General features: G+C 37.3%; 1 protein-coding gene across 2 annotated transcripts in view; it reads right to left on the bottom strand.

Annotated features, from left to right (window-relative positions):
• RSF1 (remodeling and spacing factor 1) overlaps positions 1-18,721 on the bottom strand; it is a 149,028-nt gene that overhangs the window by 22,123 nt on the left and 108,184 nt on the right. Inside the window, exons 6-10 of one of the 2 annotated variants that reach the window (XM_019954640.2) lie at positions 16,853-16,918; positions 11,391-13,135; positions 9,436-9,642; positions 7,426-7,530; positions 6,126-6,205 (exon numbers count right to left, since the gene is read on the bottom strand). In XM_019954640.2, coding sequence (XP_019810199.2) covers positions 6,126-6,205; positions 7,426-7,530; positions 9,436-9,642; positions 11,391-13,135; positions 16,853-16,918 — 2,203 coding nt within the window. The remainder of the gene's footprint in view (positions 1-6,125; positions 6,206-7,425; positions 7,531-9,435; positions 9,643-11,390; positions 13,136-16,852; positions 16,919-18,721) is intronic. The other variant, XM_019954641.2, reaches the window with a different exon arrangement.

Below are 18,721 nucleotides of genomic sequence, written 5' to 3'. Positions count from 1 at the left end.
AGAAAGCATCACTACGAACAAAGCTAGTGGAGGTGATGGAATTCCAGTGGAGCTATTCCAAATCCTGAAAGATGATGCTGTGAAAGTGCTGCACTCAATATGCCAGCAAATTTGGAAAACTCAGCAGTGGCCACAGGACTGGAAAAGGTCAGTGTTCATTCCAATCCCAAAGAAAGTCAATGCCAAAGAATGCTCAAACTACCGCACAATTTCACTCACCTCACACGCTAGTAAAGTAATGCTCAAAATTCTCCAAGCCAGGCTTCAGCAATATGTGAACCGTGAACTTCCAGATGTTCAAGCTGGTTTTAGAAAAGGCAGAGGAACCAGAGATCAAATTGCCAACATCCGCTGGATCATGGAAAAAGCAAGAGAGTTCCAGAAAAGCATCTATTTCTACTTTATTGATTATACCAAAGCCTTTGACTATGTGGATCACAATAAACTGTGGAAAATTCTGAAAGATGGGAATACCAGACCACCTGACCTGCCTCTTGAGAAATTTGTATGCAGGTCAGGAAGCAACAGTTAGAACTGGACATGGAACAACAGACTGGCTCCAAATAGGAAAAGGAATTCGTCAAGGCTGTATACTGTCACCCTGTTTATTTAACTTTTATATGCAGAGTACATCATGAGAAACGCTGGACTGGAAGAAACACAAGCTGGAATCAAGATTGCCGGGAGAAGTATCAATAACCTCAGATATGCAGATGACACCACCCTTATGGCAGAAAGTGAAGAGGAACTAAAAAGCCTCTTGATGAAAGTGAAAGTGGAGAGTGAAAAAGTTGGCTTAAAGTTCAACATTCAGAAAACAAAGATCATGGCATCCGGTCCCATCACTTCATGGGACATAGATGGGGAAACAGTGGAAACAGTGTCAGACTTTATTTTTCTGGGCTCCAGAATCACTACAGATGGAGACAGCAGGCATGAAATTAAAAGATGCTTACTCCTTGGAAGGAAAGTTATGACCAACCTAGATAGCATATTCAAAAGCAGAGACATTAGTTTGCCAACAAAGGTTCGTCTAGTCAAGGCTATGGTTTTTCCTGTGGTCATGTGTGGATGTGAGAGTTGGACTGTGAAGAAGGCTGAGCGCCGAAGAATTGATTGTTTTGCTTTTGAACTGTGGTGTTGGAGAAGACTCTTGAGAGTCCCTTAGACTGCAAGGAGATCCAACCAGTCCATTCTGAAGGAGATCAGCCCTGGGATTTCTTTGGAAGGAATAATGCTAAAGCTGAAACTCCAGTACTTTGGCCACCTCATGCAAAGAGTTGACTCATTGGAAAAGACTCTGATCCTGGGAGGGATTGGGGGCAGGAGGAGAAGGGGATGACAGAGGATGAAATGGCTGGATGGCATCACTGACTCGATGGACGTGAGTCTGAGTGAACTCCGGGAGTTGGTGATGGACAGGGAGGCCTGGCGTGCTGAGATTCATGGGGTCGCAAAGAGTCGGACACGACTGAGTGACTGATCTGATCTGATCTGTGTAGGTTCTTTAGAACACAGCCTTTACTGCCCTATAAACTCTAGGCCCTACTAACAAGAATTTTATAGTCTTTTTAGAGACAGGTTATATAGCTATTAGGCTTCCCAGGTGGTGCCAGTGGTAAAGAACCCTGCCAAAGCAGGACATTCCTGACAAACATTCAATCCCTGGGTCTGAAAGATCCCCTGGAGGACAGCATGGCAATTCCCTCCAGGATTCTTGCCTGGAGAATCCCATCGGACAGAGAAGCCGGGCGGGCTACAGTTCAAAGGGTAGCAAAAGTTGGACACAACTGAAAGGACTTAGCACACATGTATGAAGTTATTAAATAAAAACTGGCATATAAAAATAATAAAATTATTTTAATCAAAACCTGTTTTTTAAAAAACAGTACAGTTAATGAACTAAAAACCAGGAAAGGAAGAACAGTACTAGCTGAAATTAACAGGGAGGGCTACATGGATAAGTCAAAACTTCAGCTGTTATTAAAAATGTCTGACATGTCTCTAACCAAGTTTGCTGTGATATCAATTTCCTCTTTTGTACTGCAAAAGCTTTATTTCCACTTGACCATTATTTCTCTTCTCAACTCAATGGAAAAAACATATGGTCATGTTGCAGGTTAGGTCATGATTTACGTCAGACTTGGAAATCCAAAGGTAAATAAGACATGGTTCTTGCCCTCCCAATTATTTAACAACTGACGGTACTCCGTATGAACAGGTATAATGGAACTGTGAAAAAAGATCAGATTTTTGTCTGAAGAGGTGAGAAATTTGGAAAGACCTTAAATAGGTGGTAATATTAATATCTGAGTAAGATCTTAAAAGGTAAGAATGATTTCTCCTCAAAGCATTTTCTTGCTTAGTAACCTTATGGAAAGTTACATCTTCCATTCCATCTCACCAAATAGTTCAATGATCATATTGGGCTCAGACCTTACTATTACCACACGCCTTCTAAGATTTCAATTTCAAGGAACCTGTTTTCTGGTTTCTACTAACTCGCTTTCCAGCTGACTCCCTCTAGTACACTGATTTTGACAACTCCCTGACTCCAGTGGAACCTCTACCCACTGACCCTACTCTCTATTCACTGTTTGGCACTCCCTCTGTATCCTTACTCTCCCCCTTACCTCACTTAGACTTCATGCCCCATCATTATAAATACTCCTTTGCACACACCTTCAAATTCCTTGTCTTTTTCTCTCCTTCCCTCTGTTACATTACCTCGAAAATGCCAACCCTGATTAAACCCAACTCTGTGCTAGCAAAGCACTAGTAACAGTACTCTGGAAGCACAGAGCTATTTGAATTCCCAATAATTTCTGGCACCAAGTCCTGGAAAGGACGTTTACAAATCAGTTGCATGGACTTCTGAAACATCAGACATCACTAAGATCACAGTTCCAGTTCTATAGACAGTTGCTGGCTAGTTACTAATTACTCACTAACACATCCTTCTTTTTCATCATACCAGAGCCATATACTGTATACCTCATTTTGATTACATTGCCTGGCATAAAGTAGGTGCTCAAGAAATGTTCAATATATGTTGACTAAAAGCACAAACAAGGGGAAAGATGCTCTAGCACTATGACACAGAGAGTAAGCAAGGCTCCGAACTGTTCGGATGAATGCTAGAGAAATTGTTTCACAGATCTGAAACTGGATGAATAAAAATGCTCACTTTTAAAAGAGATTAAGTCCCCTGAAATTTACAGTTAATGTATTATTTACTTTAGAAACACACATATTTTGCTATTTAGAGCTTCTAATATAAACATACATTAGGAACTATAAATAATGAAGGCTTTGTTAACCAGATTCTGGGGAAAAATTAGCAAACAATAGTAACAATTCGGTTAACCTGCCTTGTCAGAATGGTCTCTCATATAGGATTTAGTGTGTGATCTAAAGGCACACACAATTACAGATGTCCTCTCAAAGGATGACATTTAAGTATAGAGGATTATCAAGGATAGAAGAGAAACTAGATGAACTAGTAAATGGGAGACCAACAGTGTAAACAAATATCGTGGCACATTTTAACATAAATTTCTAAAATTTAAAGTATTTCTTAACTAGGGCAGCACTTCCTCAAGTATAGGAGGCAAAAGTAAATGCTCACCAATCTTTCCAGATATAAACCCGACAAGCATCATAAGCCTCCAAAGGACAAACAGATACAATATGAGCATGAGACAAATTCTTAGTGGTTTACATTCTTGGCTTTTAGAGAGAATCCATTTTCTTCCATGTCCTTAAAGAATAAGCCTATTAGCTATGTACAATTTTACATCAGATCAGCTTCAGAACATGAGAAAACTGCTCATTTCTAAGAAGGGCAGGTAGATTTCAGGAAGACTGAGTCCAATTTTTAATTATGACTTAATTATGACTAATCTGAAGCATCTTTAATTTGATCTCTTCCAGTGTCAAAAATTAGTGTGTTTAGTCATTCAGTCATGTCTGACTCCGCAACCCCATGGACTATAGCCCGCCAGGCTCCTTGGACAGGGAATTCTCCAGGCAAGAATACTGGAGTGGGTTGCCATTCCATTCTCCAGGGGATCTTCCCAACCCAGAGATCGAACCTGGGCCTCCTGCATTGCAGGCAGATTCTTTACCATCTGAGCTACCAGGAAAGCCCATCAAAAATTAAGACAGGAGCAATTTGCACATCAAAACAGTCTTAATAACTATACACAGGACTATCAGTAAGAGTTCCTAAATGTAAAGGTATTTAGACAACTGATTAACCCATGTCCCCTGCATTAGAAGCATCGAGTCTTAACCAATGGACCGCCAAGGAAGTCCTTGAACCCATTTTTATTTTTTTTTTGGAAAGAACTTTATGTTTAATAACAAAATATGAGCAAGAACTTGGAGAAAATAGTATCAATAGGATAAATATACCCCAATCAAACCTTGATGACAGTATTTGTATCACAGAATTCATTTGGAAATATAGTCAAGGTCCCAAACACAGTGCTAAAATAAGTAAAGCAAAAAGTTCCAGAAGCAAAACATATCCCAAGTGGAAGAAACTGAAGTTACTTTTCTGACTGTGAACCCATTTTTAATGTTCACCTTTGTATAGAGTAAAGTGTGTGGATTATGGAATGAGTTTGCCTGAAAGCAAACTAAATTTTTCAGGGTAATACTATGTGATAGCAGTAAAAATTAAAGTAGCAACAAATGAAGGAGACACTGCTTAGATTTTTCTCATATCATGAATACATGGGCATCAAGCCCTACTGGTTAAGACTATGAAAATTCTCTTCAGCCTCTCCACTTTATTATCATGATGACTGATCTAGTTCAGACCTCACTGACTCCCACAGACTTTATTCCAATGGCCTTAATGCTAATTCCTTCTTCTTGCTGTTACCAGGGTATTTTTTTTCTGAAATAAAAGTCTGATTATGTATCTCTCTCCTTTGATGGCTTCCCCACTGCCTCTAGAGAACAATTCAAATTTCCCAGCCAGTTATGCAAAGCTGTCGCAATCTGCCCTCAGTTTCCTTTTTAGCTTCATGCCCCACCCCTCTTACTCTCACATTTACACTCTGTCTATGCGTTTATTGTGCTCTTTGCCTAAAATATCCTTTCTCTGCATGTCAGTCTGTATAACCTCTAGTTATGTTCCAAGGACTTCCCTGATAATCCAAGCCCTTGGAGAACTACAGTGCTCCTCCACAGTGTTCCAATATTGCTCTAAATGTACCTCAATTTGTCTACTTATTTGCATCACTGGTTCATACGCAGAAGATAAGCTCCAGGTAAGCAAGAGCTTTGTTTCACTCATCTTTTCTCTTCAGTTTGGAACACAGTAGGAAAGAACGAATGTTTAGCAATAGACTAATCAAAAAAGGTACATAAAATTATAAATAAATACAAACTTACTGTCTTGATTATGAGCTTCCTGTAAAGATTAAGCTCAACTCCAATCTTACCTCCTTCAAGAAGCCTTCTAACCGCTGCTATGGTCTAACTGCCTTAGACCATACTGCAGGGGCATATTGAAAAGGGAATCATTGCTTACAGTCAGTAAGCTCTTTATTTCACCATTGCTAATTCTACCCACCCAAAGAGATGCCATGGGAAACTAAATTGTAGACCAATTCTTTGTGTTTTCTTGAACTCCCTACGTACTTAGATACATATCCTCCACAATACTTGGGCCAATGCTTATTCATAGTAGGTTATGATAAAAACTTTAAATCAGGGATTGGCAAACTTCCTATAAAAGGACAGATAATATATTAGGCTTGGGTTATATGGTCTCTGTTACAACTACTCAACTCTGTAGCTGTCGTGCAAAAGCAGTCACAGATAACATATAAACAATGAGCACGGCAAAGGTTATTTACGAACAATGAAATCAGAATATGTAATTTTCATGTGCCATGAAAAATGACTTTTCTTTTGATTTTTTTCTAATCATTTAAAAACAAAAACAAGACCCATTCTTAGGTGGCAATACAAAAACAAGAAGTGGGCCACATTTGGCCCACAAGTAAGAGTTTACCAATCTCCGCTTTATACAGACACATTAGTCTATACTGGAAGATAATTCTGATGTCAAATTCCCAAGTGAAACATTAACACACATATCACAGTACCTGCGTTCAGCACGCTCTTTCTTCTTTAAGGCAACATCCAAATCTTGCAATTGTTCTTCTAATTTTTCACACAGTAGTTTCTGAAAACATAAAACAGATGAGTATCATCTTAAACACCTTTCCACAATCACTTATCTCTTGCCTATTAGCTAAAGCTGCAGTGCTAAGACAGCTAATAAGGGGCCACAGAGAAAACAGTGAAATGTTCCTTGTATTTAATTAAATAAAGAATGCCACTTCAGTTCATCATCATCTTTGAAGTAACACACACGTTAAAGAAACTTACAGCTTTGTCAAGAAACATATTCTATGCCTACCTTGCTGGCAGTAATTAATGTTTAAAATAGCATTTGGTTCAGCATATATACATGACAGTGATTAAAAAAACTTTTTAAATCCCAAGGTATTTTTAAGGAAGAAGGTTACATGTACAAGAAAATATAATGGTGCCAATCACTGTTTTTTTTTTTTTTTTAAGAGAATGGAAAAAAAATTTACAAAATCATGCCAAACAGTTAATAGGTCAAAATAGAGCTGAAGAATGTAATTGTTAGAGTGATGCTAAGCCAAATAATTCCACTTACATAAAAAAATGCAATGAAGACCACCATCTTTTGGGCTTTTTTGAGCCAGGCCGCACACCTTGCGGCATCTTAGTTCCCTGCCCAGGGGCTGAAGCTGTGCCCCCTGCAGTGGAAGCACAGAGTCCAAACCACTGGACCACCAGGGAATTTCCAAATTTTAAAGCAAAATGAGACTGGAAAGGACCTTTTGAATAAAAAAGACATTCTGCTCTTCAAGTTTTAAAAGAAATCCACTGAATCAAGATATGAGAGAAATAGAATCCATGATTCTATTCATAGTACCATCATAATGGTCCATAATTTATAACATCATCTATAAAAATGACAAAAAGAAGGTAGGCAGAAATGAAAAAGAGGATGAAACAAAGAGATAAACAACAGGAAGAAATTTATTTCTTCCCTTGTATATTATCCTCATGGAGGGGAGAGGTGGTTGTGCCTTTAACAAATGTGAGAAAAAATAAACCGGAGATTATAATTTTGTAAAAACAAGAGGTCCTTTGAGAATTGCTTTGGGGAAAAAAATAAAGGGAAGACCTATAAGATACTAACAAAAGGTAGTTTTTAATCAATAGCCTCTACTTTTATAGAAATTTAAAGAACAGATAAACAATATCTATAAACTGAAGATTAAAATGTTTAGTGGCTGTCAAGAAATATTAATTTGAACATAAAAACAGAGACTGGAAACCCAGAACTGTGCTGGGTTGTCATACATGCTGGCAAGGGGGGCAGAACCATTCTCCATCTGGAATAATCATTAGAGGAGGGCGAAGGCAGGCAGTGTGGTATCCACTGTCACAAGAGTCACACAGAAGGATCTGAAATAAACCACAGATTAACGTCAACGTATCTCTATGGGTAATATTCAATAACTCTTAAGTTAAAATAAAGACATTTCTATGTATCTTAGCATGATACTAAGAAATACACTATATTATATTCTTTATCTGCATAAAGCTTAATAATAAAAACCCTCAGTTAATTAGGAATTTAACAGGTCTTTTTTTTTTTTAAACAGGTCTTTTTTGTTTGTTTTGGGGCCATACCACACAGCTTACGGGATCTTAGTTCCCTAACCAGGGTTTGAACCCTTGTTCCCTGCATTGCCAGGGAGATTCTTAACCACTGGCCCACCAAGGAAGCTCCCAAGGTCCACATCTAATTCAGCATCATTCCCCTACCACTTAACACACAATAGTGGCTTGAGATTTTTATTAGATTATCCTAAAATATCCAGCATATGAAATTAACCATATTTCAGATCTTCAGTTTCCAACATCATTCTCTTTGGCACAGTAACCAGCAAATGGGATTTTCAGAGCAGTTACTAAGATAATCGAATAAAAATCCTCTGTATATTCTAAGAAGGATGCAACTTTCTCCACCTCCTGGATGTCATTTCTGCTTACTTCATTTTACTTCTCAATTTTTCACACCTCTTTGTCATTGTCATCTATGACCACCTAGTCTGTGCCTAGTCACTCAGTTGTGTCGGACTCTTTGTGACCCTATGGACTGTAGCCCACCAGGCTCCTCTGTTCCTGGGGATTCTCCAAAATACTGGAGTGGGTTGCCATGCCCTCCTTAGTCAAAATGCATTCTTTCAATTTAAAAAAAAAAATTAGGAAATGGTAGGAAAAGAACACAAATGTTGATTTTTACTTGATTTAGAGGGCAGAAAAGACCACTATTACAAATCTTCTCTTTGCCTTTCTCCACTTAAAATTTTTACAGTTTGAAGATCATAAAAATATTTAGAAGGGTCTTCTCAGTGTAATTCTGAAACCTATTCTTTTCAGAGCTATATCTCTTCTGAAACTACTGAGATATGATAAACTTCATCGATTAATTTAGTTTCCAGATATGATTTTCACATTTAGGAAGAAAACTGTAAGTTAAACCATAAATAGCTTTACCTCAGCCCACAACAAGTATCAGGAGCTGTTCTGAGCAACTTTACATAACTTGTTTCTGCTCTTCACAACTCTACCTATGTGGAAGCATCTTTATGTCTCTTTCTACTTAATAGGTAGAACTTGCTTTCGAAGTAAAATCTATTCAAAACAGAACAGCTGGGCATAACAAGAGTGCTTCTTCAACAGGTTCTTTAGAAAGCCCTCATAAACTGCAAAAATAAATATCTAGGTGAGGAACTGGGTTTTCTGATTTAGGCAATCTCTGAAGAACTTACTTCCAAATAAGACAGTCCTGTGCAAATCTGTCACTATTTTTCTGAATATATCCGGTCTATAATTATCCTCTTAAATTTTTTTTTTAGAACTACCCATTTCTAAAGTTAATAACCTACTGGGTTATTACTTGACTTATTTATATGTTTTTACAGAAAGGCAACAAGCCCTTCAGGTCTTACTTATTCAAAGCTGCTACTTCAGAAATATCATTATAAAGTAACTTAAAGGGAAAGAACAAAATTTTAAAGAAAAAAAGAAAAACAAAAAAAACCAGAATAGGAATATCCGAATAAACTGATCTGTGAGAAGAGATTAACAGTGCATGCTTAAGTGGAGAAACATCATTACAAAGCCAGGTAAGAATGAAAGCAAGATCCTGACCCTCCCTAGAATTAGGTTATTATCTGAGAATAGAAATAAAAGATTTTGCACACAAAAAATTGAAATAATGATCAAACCCAGATAAGTTAAAATGTTTCAACCACAGCATGGCAATAATCTGAATACTGTCCAGAGAGATCAGGTACGTACTAATTCAGGATGGTTTGGAAGGCCACATTTTTTGCATGGTTCATCATCATCTGCTAGGATGGCTTCTTCACTTTCCTTTTCTTCCTCCTCTTCTGAAGCTGCAGATGATTTTTCACTGTCAGACCCTTCACTTTCATCATTGCTGGAATATTTCCACCTGCCACGTGTTCGAGAGCCAGTCCATCGAACTTTGCCTTTGGGCTTTACCTTGTATAAAATAAAAGATTAGGACAATTTGATGTAATAACAATGTAAAAAAAAAAAAAAAAAAAACATGCTTCTGATTACATGCGCATTGTGGAATATTTAGTGAATATACAAAGAAGAAAAGAAAAAATTACTGTAGTTTCATCAACAGATATACTTACTATTAAATTTTGGTATATATTTCCATTATTTTTTTCTACTTTTTGGGAGGGGAGAATTATAATGAACATTCTGTCTTATTAAATACTTGCCCTAGTGATAAAATATTCTAATATCGTGTGTGTGTGTGTGAGTATGTGTGTGTATATATATTATATATATATATAATATGCCATCACATAGCTATATCTAATCCACAACTACACAGACATTTAGGTAGTTTTCCATTTTTTCACCTTCATAAACAATGTATCCTTGCAAATATAAAATCTTTACACAAACCTCTGTGGTTAGGATAAATTCCTGGAAGAGGATTCTGGGTCAAAGGGCATGTACTTTTCAAAGGCTCTATAATTGAACACTGACTATATTCTCACACATTGTTATATTAAAAATTTATTTCTCATATCAGAGAAATGGATCAGAACCGCATAAAAATTTCTGACAAACTTAAAAAATACATTATTCAGAGACTAACATTATAATGTTGGGAACTGCTTTCTACTGGTTGGCTTCACAATATTTTAAGTCATATTTCAGTTCACTCCTACAGTTTAAGTCCTCACCAAAGACCAAAATAACTCTAACAACAGGAGGCAATTTTTTTTAGTATTTCAAGGAACTAAGGACCACTTACAATTAAGAACAATGTTATCACTTAAATAAATCAAAAACAAAAGGAGCACTTTTTTTTTAAGTAGCACTTTAATTATGACAAATTTTCCATAGGCTGGCTAAAGACTTGTACAAGATTTTGCTTAAAATAAGAGGGTCATAGAAGAAAAAAAAAAAAAAATTCTGGCTCTAAGACTAATAACTGAAATGGGGAAACAGAGGCTCTCTCAAACACTGGCAATGAGAGGGTACATTAATGGGGCCTTTTTGGAAAGTAAAGAAGCAAAAGTTACCAAAACTTAAAATACTTATGTCCCTTGACCCAGTAATTCCAATTCTAGGATTCTATTCTAAAGAAATACTCACTCATGTCCAAAAGGATCTTCAATGCAGCATTGCCTGTAATAGTGAAAAATTGGGAACAACCTAAATGTCAATCAATCAGGGAGGAGTTAAAGAAACTGAGGCACATCCACACTATGGAATACTACGTGGTCATCAATAACTGAAGGTAGACTCTATCTACTGATAGGGAAAACGTTCAGACACACATTGTTAAGTGAAAAACTCACAGAAAAATGAATTTATCTTTTAAGTGCATGGGAAATATTTACAAACACAGACATGAATATATGGAAAAAAGACCAAAAGAGATGCAGCCCAAACCGTTAATAGTGTTTGTGAGAAATTTTCATTTTTCAAGTGTTACAAGTTAGGTATTACCTGTAGAACTTACAAATAGAATATATTTCTGTATTGCCTATAATAGAGAAAATGTTTAAAAGATGATACAGTCTGAAATTTAATGTCTGGAGATAACTAATAAGACATCTCAGATATAGGAAGAAAGGGTTTTTTTGTTGTTGCTGTTTTATCTTTGAATGAGTTGTTTTAGCCAAAAGTAAAAAGCTATGAACACTTAAAAGTCAAATATTTCTAATAAAAACTAAAGCTCAGAGTAGGAGAAATTTTACCTTGGCTACTTTAGAATTTGTATCCTTCTCTGCTTTTTTCAAATTTTCTTTTTTGTCTGTCTTTTGCAAAGCTGCTGACTCTTCTTCTACTTCATCTTCTTCCCCTCTTTTTTTATCAGCTTTCTGATCTCTGATTTCAGCCACTTTTGCTGTGGGTCTAGATATTCTTGGAGACCTCCTCAAAGTACGACCAACGTTTGTTTTCTCTTCTTCCTTTTCTGTCTTCTCTTGCTTGGTTTCTGGTTCTAAAATTTTGGGAGGAGAATCTGACTTCTTTTTCCGACTAGATATCCTAATTGTTAATTTGATGCCTTCTTTCTGCCTTTCGGAGGTTATCTCTGTGTTTTCTGAGGCAGTGTTTTCTTCTTCAGGAATCAACTTATATTTCAATTTGCTTTTTTGCATAGAACCCTTTGTCTCAGAAGGATCACCTGTGCCAGAGGTCTGGGCATTGTCCAGATTATCCACTTCTACCTTTGTTGATTCAGAATCCACTTTTAAAATTTCTGGGTCTACTTTCTCCAGGGAATGACCTTCTAGTGAACTTGTATTCTGACACTCAACTTCTGAGGCTAGTTTCTCACAGTGGACAGTCACGTTAGACGACGGATAAGTTTCAGCTGCCTCAGGAGACCCGGCCTTCTCTGATTCTACAGTTGTCTTTGGAACCTCCTCCGGTATTGGACTCAATCTTTGTATGTCCTTATCAAGAAAAGTCTTTTTGGACTTTTCAAGACACTCTAGGACTGGTGGGCGCTTATCCTTCTTACTTTTGGGAGACTTCTCTTCAACTCTCATACTATAGGATTCAGTGGCAGATAAAGCAGTTTTTAAACAGAGATCCTTTGCTACTTCAGCAGTCTCAAGAGAGGTTTCCATTTCTGAAGGACCAGTTTCGTCTATGTACTCTTTCTGACTCGGGGTCTCTAAGACTGATATTGAATTATCTGTATCTTTCCCTAAAGGGACCACTTCTTTCTCAAGATCACCTATTTTTACACTTGGAATGACAGAATTTACAGACTCTGCTCCATTTCCCTCCATGATGACACTTCTGTCCTTAGAGGGGCTGCAACTATCTTCCTTTGAATCATAAAACTTTGTCTCCATCTGTTCTGTCTTAAAATGTGGAGTTACCTTTTCATCACTAACTTCTCCATTTACCAGCTGTTTCCCTTCATGACCCAAGGCAGTGATTGTAGAGATCCTTTTACAAGTCTCTTCCTCTTGTTTTATTTCATCTTTCAAAAACTCTTTTGTTGGAGTAACTGATTTACACAAAGGTCCTTTGATTGGACTATCAAAATCATCACTCAGTTTAATTTCTCGTTTTTTTAGTGGAATCTTGGCCTGCTGGTCATTTTTAAGTTTCTCGGTTTCTTCAGTAGACTTTTCAGTAATTTCTTGAGAAGATTTAACATTGCCAACAAACTCTAGCCTCTCAGGCTCTAACTTCTCCATACTACCTTTGATATCTCTAGGATCTGCTTTACATTCTTTCATTTCCACTTTTACAGGTTTGACATTTTCCTTGAAGGAATCACTTTCTTCTTTGATAATCTTTTTTTCTTCACTTTCTGGAAAAGGTTTTTCTAGCTTCACTATGACTGGCAGTTTTACAAGTTCCTTTTCATCTTCTTTTTCTATTTTCACAGTAGTCTCTTCTAGAGCACTGGGTGTAGAACATTTTTCTGAATCTATTGGCCGCTCTTCACTTTTCATCTTTGCACTTCCTTTCTGTTCCTCTAAAAATAAGAAAAAGTTTACATGAATCTAAGCATTCAAGATTATAAAATGTATAAGGCATAACATAAAATATATTCCCATTCGAAAAGTTTCTCTCTTAGAAAAGGTGGCTTTTGTCACAGGACATTTGACAATAAAAGATGAAATCAGACAGTAAAGAAAATACCAAACTCTGAAGTACAACTTTTAGATATTAAAAAACTGTTATTTAGAAAGATTTCTGCTTTATACTTTTAATTTCAATGCTCTCAATGAAATGCAAATATTTATACAGCTCAAATAATTTATTCAAGCTCAAGTGATGGCTCAAAACTATGAAACTAAGAATACATCATAAACAAACATTTCCAAAAGACCATATTTGTTTTAAAAACTGACAACTGTTCTCTGCAAGTTATAGACCACTTCATTTCATTGAGAAAACACGAAAAAGGCAGTGGGGAAATGTTTTATGTTTTAATCAGGTTACAAAAGTAACAATTCTGTACAGAAAATGGAAAATATGCCCACAATCTGAATACCTACAATTAATATTTTATTGGAGGTTACTTCTTCTAGTTTTATGTATTTTTGACAAAGCTGGAATCATGCTGCCCCATTTTCCTCACTGAAACATTAGCATTTTCTTATGACATGAAATGTCTTCAGAGAATTGGACTTAACTGTGTAACTCCTTAATGTGATTATATTACAATTTACTTTAACTCCTCTTTTTACCAATTATTGGCTATATATTTACAATTTTTACGCAGTACCTAACAGGGCAAATTTAAGTATAATGAAAGTCATATTTAGTAAATACCATAATCTTTGAATGAGATTACAGACAAGGCATATATGTTTTAAAGTTGTGCTAAGGGAATCTGAGCCATGTTTTCAGAATTCATTAAGTACTAATTTTACCTATAAGAACAGCAAAGAGAGATAAGAAAGCCTTCCTCAGTGATCAACGCAAAGAAACAGGAAAACAACAAAATGGGAAAGACTAGGGATTTCTTCAAGAAAATTAGAGATACCAAGGGAACATTTCATGCAAAAAATGGGCTCAATAAAGGACAGAAATGGTATGGACCTAACAGAACCAGAAGATATTAAGAAGAGGTGGCAAGAATACACAGAAGAACTGTATAAAAAAGAGCTTCATAACCCAGATAATCACGATGGTGTGATCACTGACCTAGAGACAGACATCCTGGAATGTGAAGTCAAGTGGGCCTTAGAAAGCATCACTACAAACAAAGCTAGTGGAGGTGATGGAATTCCAGTTGAGCTATTTCAAATCCTGAAAGATGATGCTGTGAAAGTGCTGCACTCAATATGCCAGCAAATTGGGAAAACTCAGCAGTGGTCACAGGACTGGAAAAGGTCAGTTTTCATTCCAATCCCAAAGAAAGGCAATGCCAAAGAATGCTCAAACTACCGCACAATTATACTCATCTCACATGATAGTAAAATAATGCTCAAAATTCTCCAAGCCAGGCTTCAGCAATATGTGAACCGTGAACTTCCAGATGTTCAAGCTGGTTTTAGAAAAGGCAGAGGAACCAGAGATCGAATTGCCAACATCTGCTGGATCATGGAAAAAGCAAGAGAGTTCCAGAAAAACATCTATTTCTGCTTTATTGACCATGCCAAAGCCTTTGACTGTGTGGATCACAATAAACTGTGGAAAATTCTGAAAGAGATGGGCATACCAGACCACCTGACCTGCCTCTTCAGAAACCTATATGCAGATCAGGAAGCAACAGTTAGAACTGGACATGGAACAACAGACTGGTTACAAATAGGAAAAGGAGTACGTCAAGGCTGTATATTGTCACCTTGCTTATTTAACTTATATGCAGAGTACATCATGAGAAACGCTGGACTGGAAGAAGCACAAGCTGGAATCAAGATTGCCGGGAGAAATATCAATAACCTCAGATATGCAGATGACACCACCCTTATGGCAGAAAGTGAAGGTGAACTAAAAAGCCTCTTGATGAAAGTGAAAGAGGAGAGTGAAAAAGTTGGCTTAAACCTCAACATTCAGAATACCAAGATCATGGCATCTGGTCCCATCACTTCATGGCAAATAGATGGGGAAACAGTGTCAGACTTTATGGTTTTTCCAGTGGTCATGTATGGATGCGAGAGTTGGATTATAAAGAAAGCTGAGCGCCAAAGAATTGATGCTTTTGAACTGTGGTGTTGGAAAAGATTCTTGAGAGTCCCTTGGACTGCAAGGAGATCCAACCAGTACATTCTAAAGAAGATCAGCCCTGGGTGTTCATTGGAAGGACTGATGCTAAAGCTGAAACTCCAATACTTTGGCCACTTCATGCAAAGAGTTGACTCATTGGAAAAGACCCTGATGCTGGGAGGGATTGGGGGCAGGAGGAGAAGGGGACGACAGAGGATGAGATGGCTGGATGCCATCACCGACTCGATGGACGTGAGTTTGAGTGAACTCTGGGAGTTGGTAATGTGCAGGGAGGCCTGGCGTGCTGCGATTCATGGGGTCGCAAAGAGTCGGACACGACTGAGCGACTGAACTGAACTGAACTGAAGTGAACCCTTGCAATGGGAAAACTGATTTTAAATGAAGTTTTACCAAGATAGGAATTTAACAATTTTTTCTGAACAGATTCCCGCCAAGTTGATACAGCAGACAGAGTTTCAAAGTTTTCATGGGAATGAAATGTAATGGAGAGAAGTGAGATAAAGACTTCTTTAAACTGAGAATTCAGTATTACTTTTAAGAAGTATTTTTATTACAAATCACCCATTTTATGTTCAAATCATAATTGCAAGTAAAAAAAATTCAAGAACTGCTGATAACCATTGAGAACCTGAAATTAGCTCACTGTTCCACCCTCTTTACATGGTCATACACTAATTTAAAAATATGTATGTCACTACGAAAATTAAAGACATAGTAGGAATGATCTAGTCTGAATGTCTTCTGTTTCCCATATATTAAGCAGGTTCAGTAAATTCCTATGCATTGGCATTGGTTAGTGTATCAGAAAATCTAATTCAGGAAATATCTTGGATAACGATTAATATACAGATTACCATCTTTATCAATAACTTTAGCTCAATACAAAGAGTATACAAAAATATGGAACACCATTTAATGTTTTTTTTAATATATTTGGTTTGAAAAGCAACTCAGAATCTCACTGTGATTCTCACCAAAGGCAAAATGACACTTTGCTTTTGGGGAGGTGAATGATTTAGTCCTTTAAACTGATTCTGATCTGAATAACAACATGACAAAATAAAATGAAGAATAACATTAGGTTGAGACTCCTAGGTTCAGTAATCTTACTTCAGCTAGTGGTGTGTCTCTGAATATCTTACAAACTCAGTGATCCTCACTTCTTCATGTACAAAGAAGCTGACTAAGTGACCTCAATAATTATTCTTCACTGGCTTGTATTTCTCTTAGTCCCAAAATAGTCAATATTTTTTGGCTTAGCTCTTACAAAAGAAAAATATGACAATAATTACAACTGTAGCTCCTGTAGATCACATGTGTGTATCCCTAAAGCTGAAGACAGGAAAACCATGACACCGAATGAAATTTTAAGCACTATCATAATTGGCAAGAAGGTCATTTAGTTATATAAGCATTTTCAACAAAGTTTTGTCAAAAGCAAACTGTAAAGGAAGATGCAAATGAGCTTGAGAGACATGAAATTTGAACTAACAATACTCAAGGAAAAATTCACCTTCAAAATCACAATGCAGAAGCAATGTTCCTTGACAGACTTGAAGGGATTCAAGACAGCTGTTACCTATTGTGGGATTCAAAAGCACATTCATTCATTTGCTCAACAAATATTTACTAATCACCTATTATGTGCTCTCCCACCCATCCCAACCAGAATCACTATGTAATCAAACATTGAATGTTCATATAAATTACAGTGAAGGACATTGCTAGTTGCCTATCCAGTATCTATCTTCTTTCTTACTATTAGAATTCTGATTTTGTTCAGGAAAGTACTTGCCTCTTCAGAAACCTTAAAGCTAAGGGTCATTTGAACCAGTTCTGGCCAATGAGACGCATAAAGAAATCTATTGAGTAAGACTTACAGGGTTCAGTTGACCTATGCCTTCTGCCCTTTCCCCTTCTTTCTGTCCAGAGTCTGCACACAATACCTGAAAAGGGAACAATCAAAGCCACATGCTAAGGATGGCAGACTAGGAAGGGTACTTGATGGCTTTATGGAGCTGCTTAACCAGACCTAGAGTGCCTACCACATGACTTTTTATTATAAGAAAAAAATTTACCTCACACATGTCAGAATGGCCATCATCAAAAGGAATACAAATAACAAACACTGGTGAGGAAATGAAGAAAAGAACTCTCATACGCTACTGGTGGCTAAGTAAATTGGTGCAGTCACTCTGGAAAACAGTATGGAGGTTTCTCAAAAACTAAAAGTAAAGACACTATGTGTGCTCAGTTGCTCTGTCATGTCCAGCTCTGCAACCCCATGAACTGTAGCCCACCAGGCTCCTCTGTCCATGAGATTATCCAGGCAAGAATACTAGAGTGGGCTGCCATTTCCTCCTCCAAGGCGTCTTTCTGACCCATGGACTGAATCCACGTCTCCTGCGTTAGCAGGAGGATTCTTTACCACTGAGCCACCTGGGAGGCCCAGAAATATCATATGACCCAGCAATTCCACTCTGGGGTATGTATCTGAAAGAAACATTAATCTGAAAAGACTCATGAACCCAACGTTCATAGCAGCACTATTTATAACTGCCAAGGTACGGAAGCATCCTAAGTGTCCATCAACAGATGAAATGGATAGAAATGTTGTAAATATATGTAATGAATACTGCTGCTGCTACTGCTAAGTCGCTTTGGTCGTGTCCGACCCTGTGTGACCCCATAGACAGCAGCCACCAGGTTCCTCTGGTGTCCCTGGGATTCTCCAGGCAAGAACACTGGAGTGGGTTGCCATTTCCTTCTCCAACGCATGAGAGTGAAAAGTGAAAGTGAAGTCGCTCAGTCGTGTCGGACTCTTAGCAACCCCATGGACTGTAACCTACCAGGCTCCTCCGTCCATGGGATTTTCCAGGCAAGAGTACTGGAGTGGGTTGCCATTTACAACTTAGCCATAAAAAAGAATAAAAGCTTGCCATTTGCAGCAACATGGATGAACTTAGACGGCATTATGCTAAATGAAGTAAGTCAGACAAAGAAAGACAAATACTGTATGATTATCCCTTATGTAGAATCTAAAAAAATACAACAGCCTACTGAATAAAACAAAGAAACAGACTCACAGAGGAAGAGAACAAATCAGTGTACCAGTGCGGGAAGGAAAGCAGGGTGGTACAACATAGGGATAGAGCAGGAAAAAAGTGTTCTTATAGGATTATATGAAGTCACATGTGTTAAACTTTTGACAATTGTAAAGCACTATAGAATTTTTTAAAATCTCTCAATTTTTTAAAAAAAAAAGAAAAAAAATTCCAATTGAAAAAACATGTACCCAAATGCAACCCTGTCTGATTTCTTTTCCTCTTACTCTTGCTTCCTACTACTTGTTCTTTCCCATACTCACCAAATTAATCTATAT

The sequence above is a fragment of the Bos indicus genome, chromosome 29 (genome assembly GCF_029378745.1).
Source record: "Bos indicus isolate NIAB-ARS_2022 breed Sahiwal x Tharparkar chromosome 29, NIAB-ARS_B.indTharparkar_mat_pri_1.0, whole genome shotgun sequence".
Taxonomy (NCBI): Eukaryota; Metazoa; Chordata; class Mammalia; order Artiodactyla; family Bovidae; genus Bos; species Bos indicus.
The sequence above is the reverse complement of the archived record's forward strand: the minus strand, read 5'-3'. Positions and strand labels throughout refer to the sequence as shown.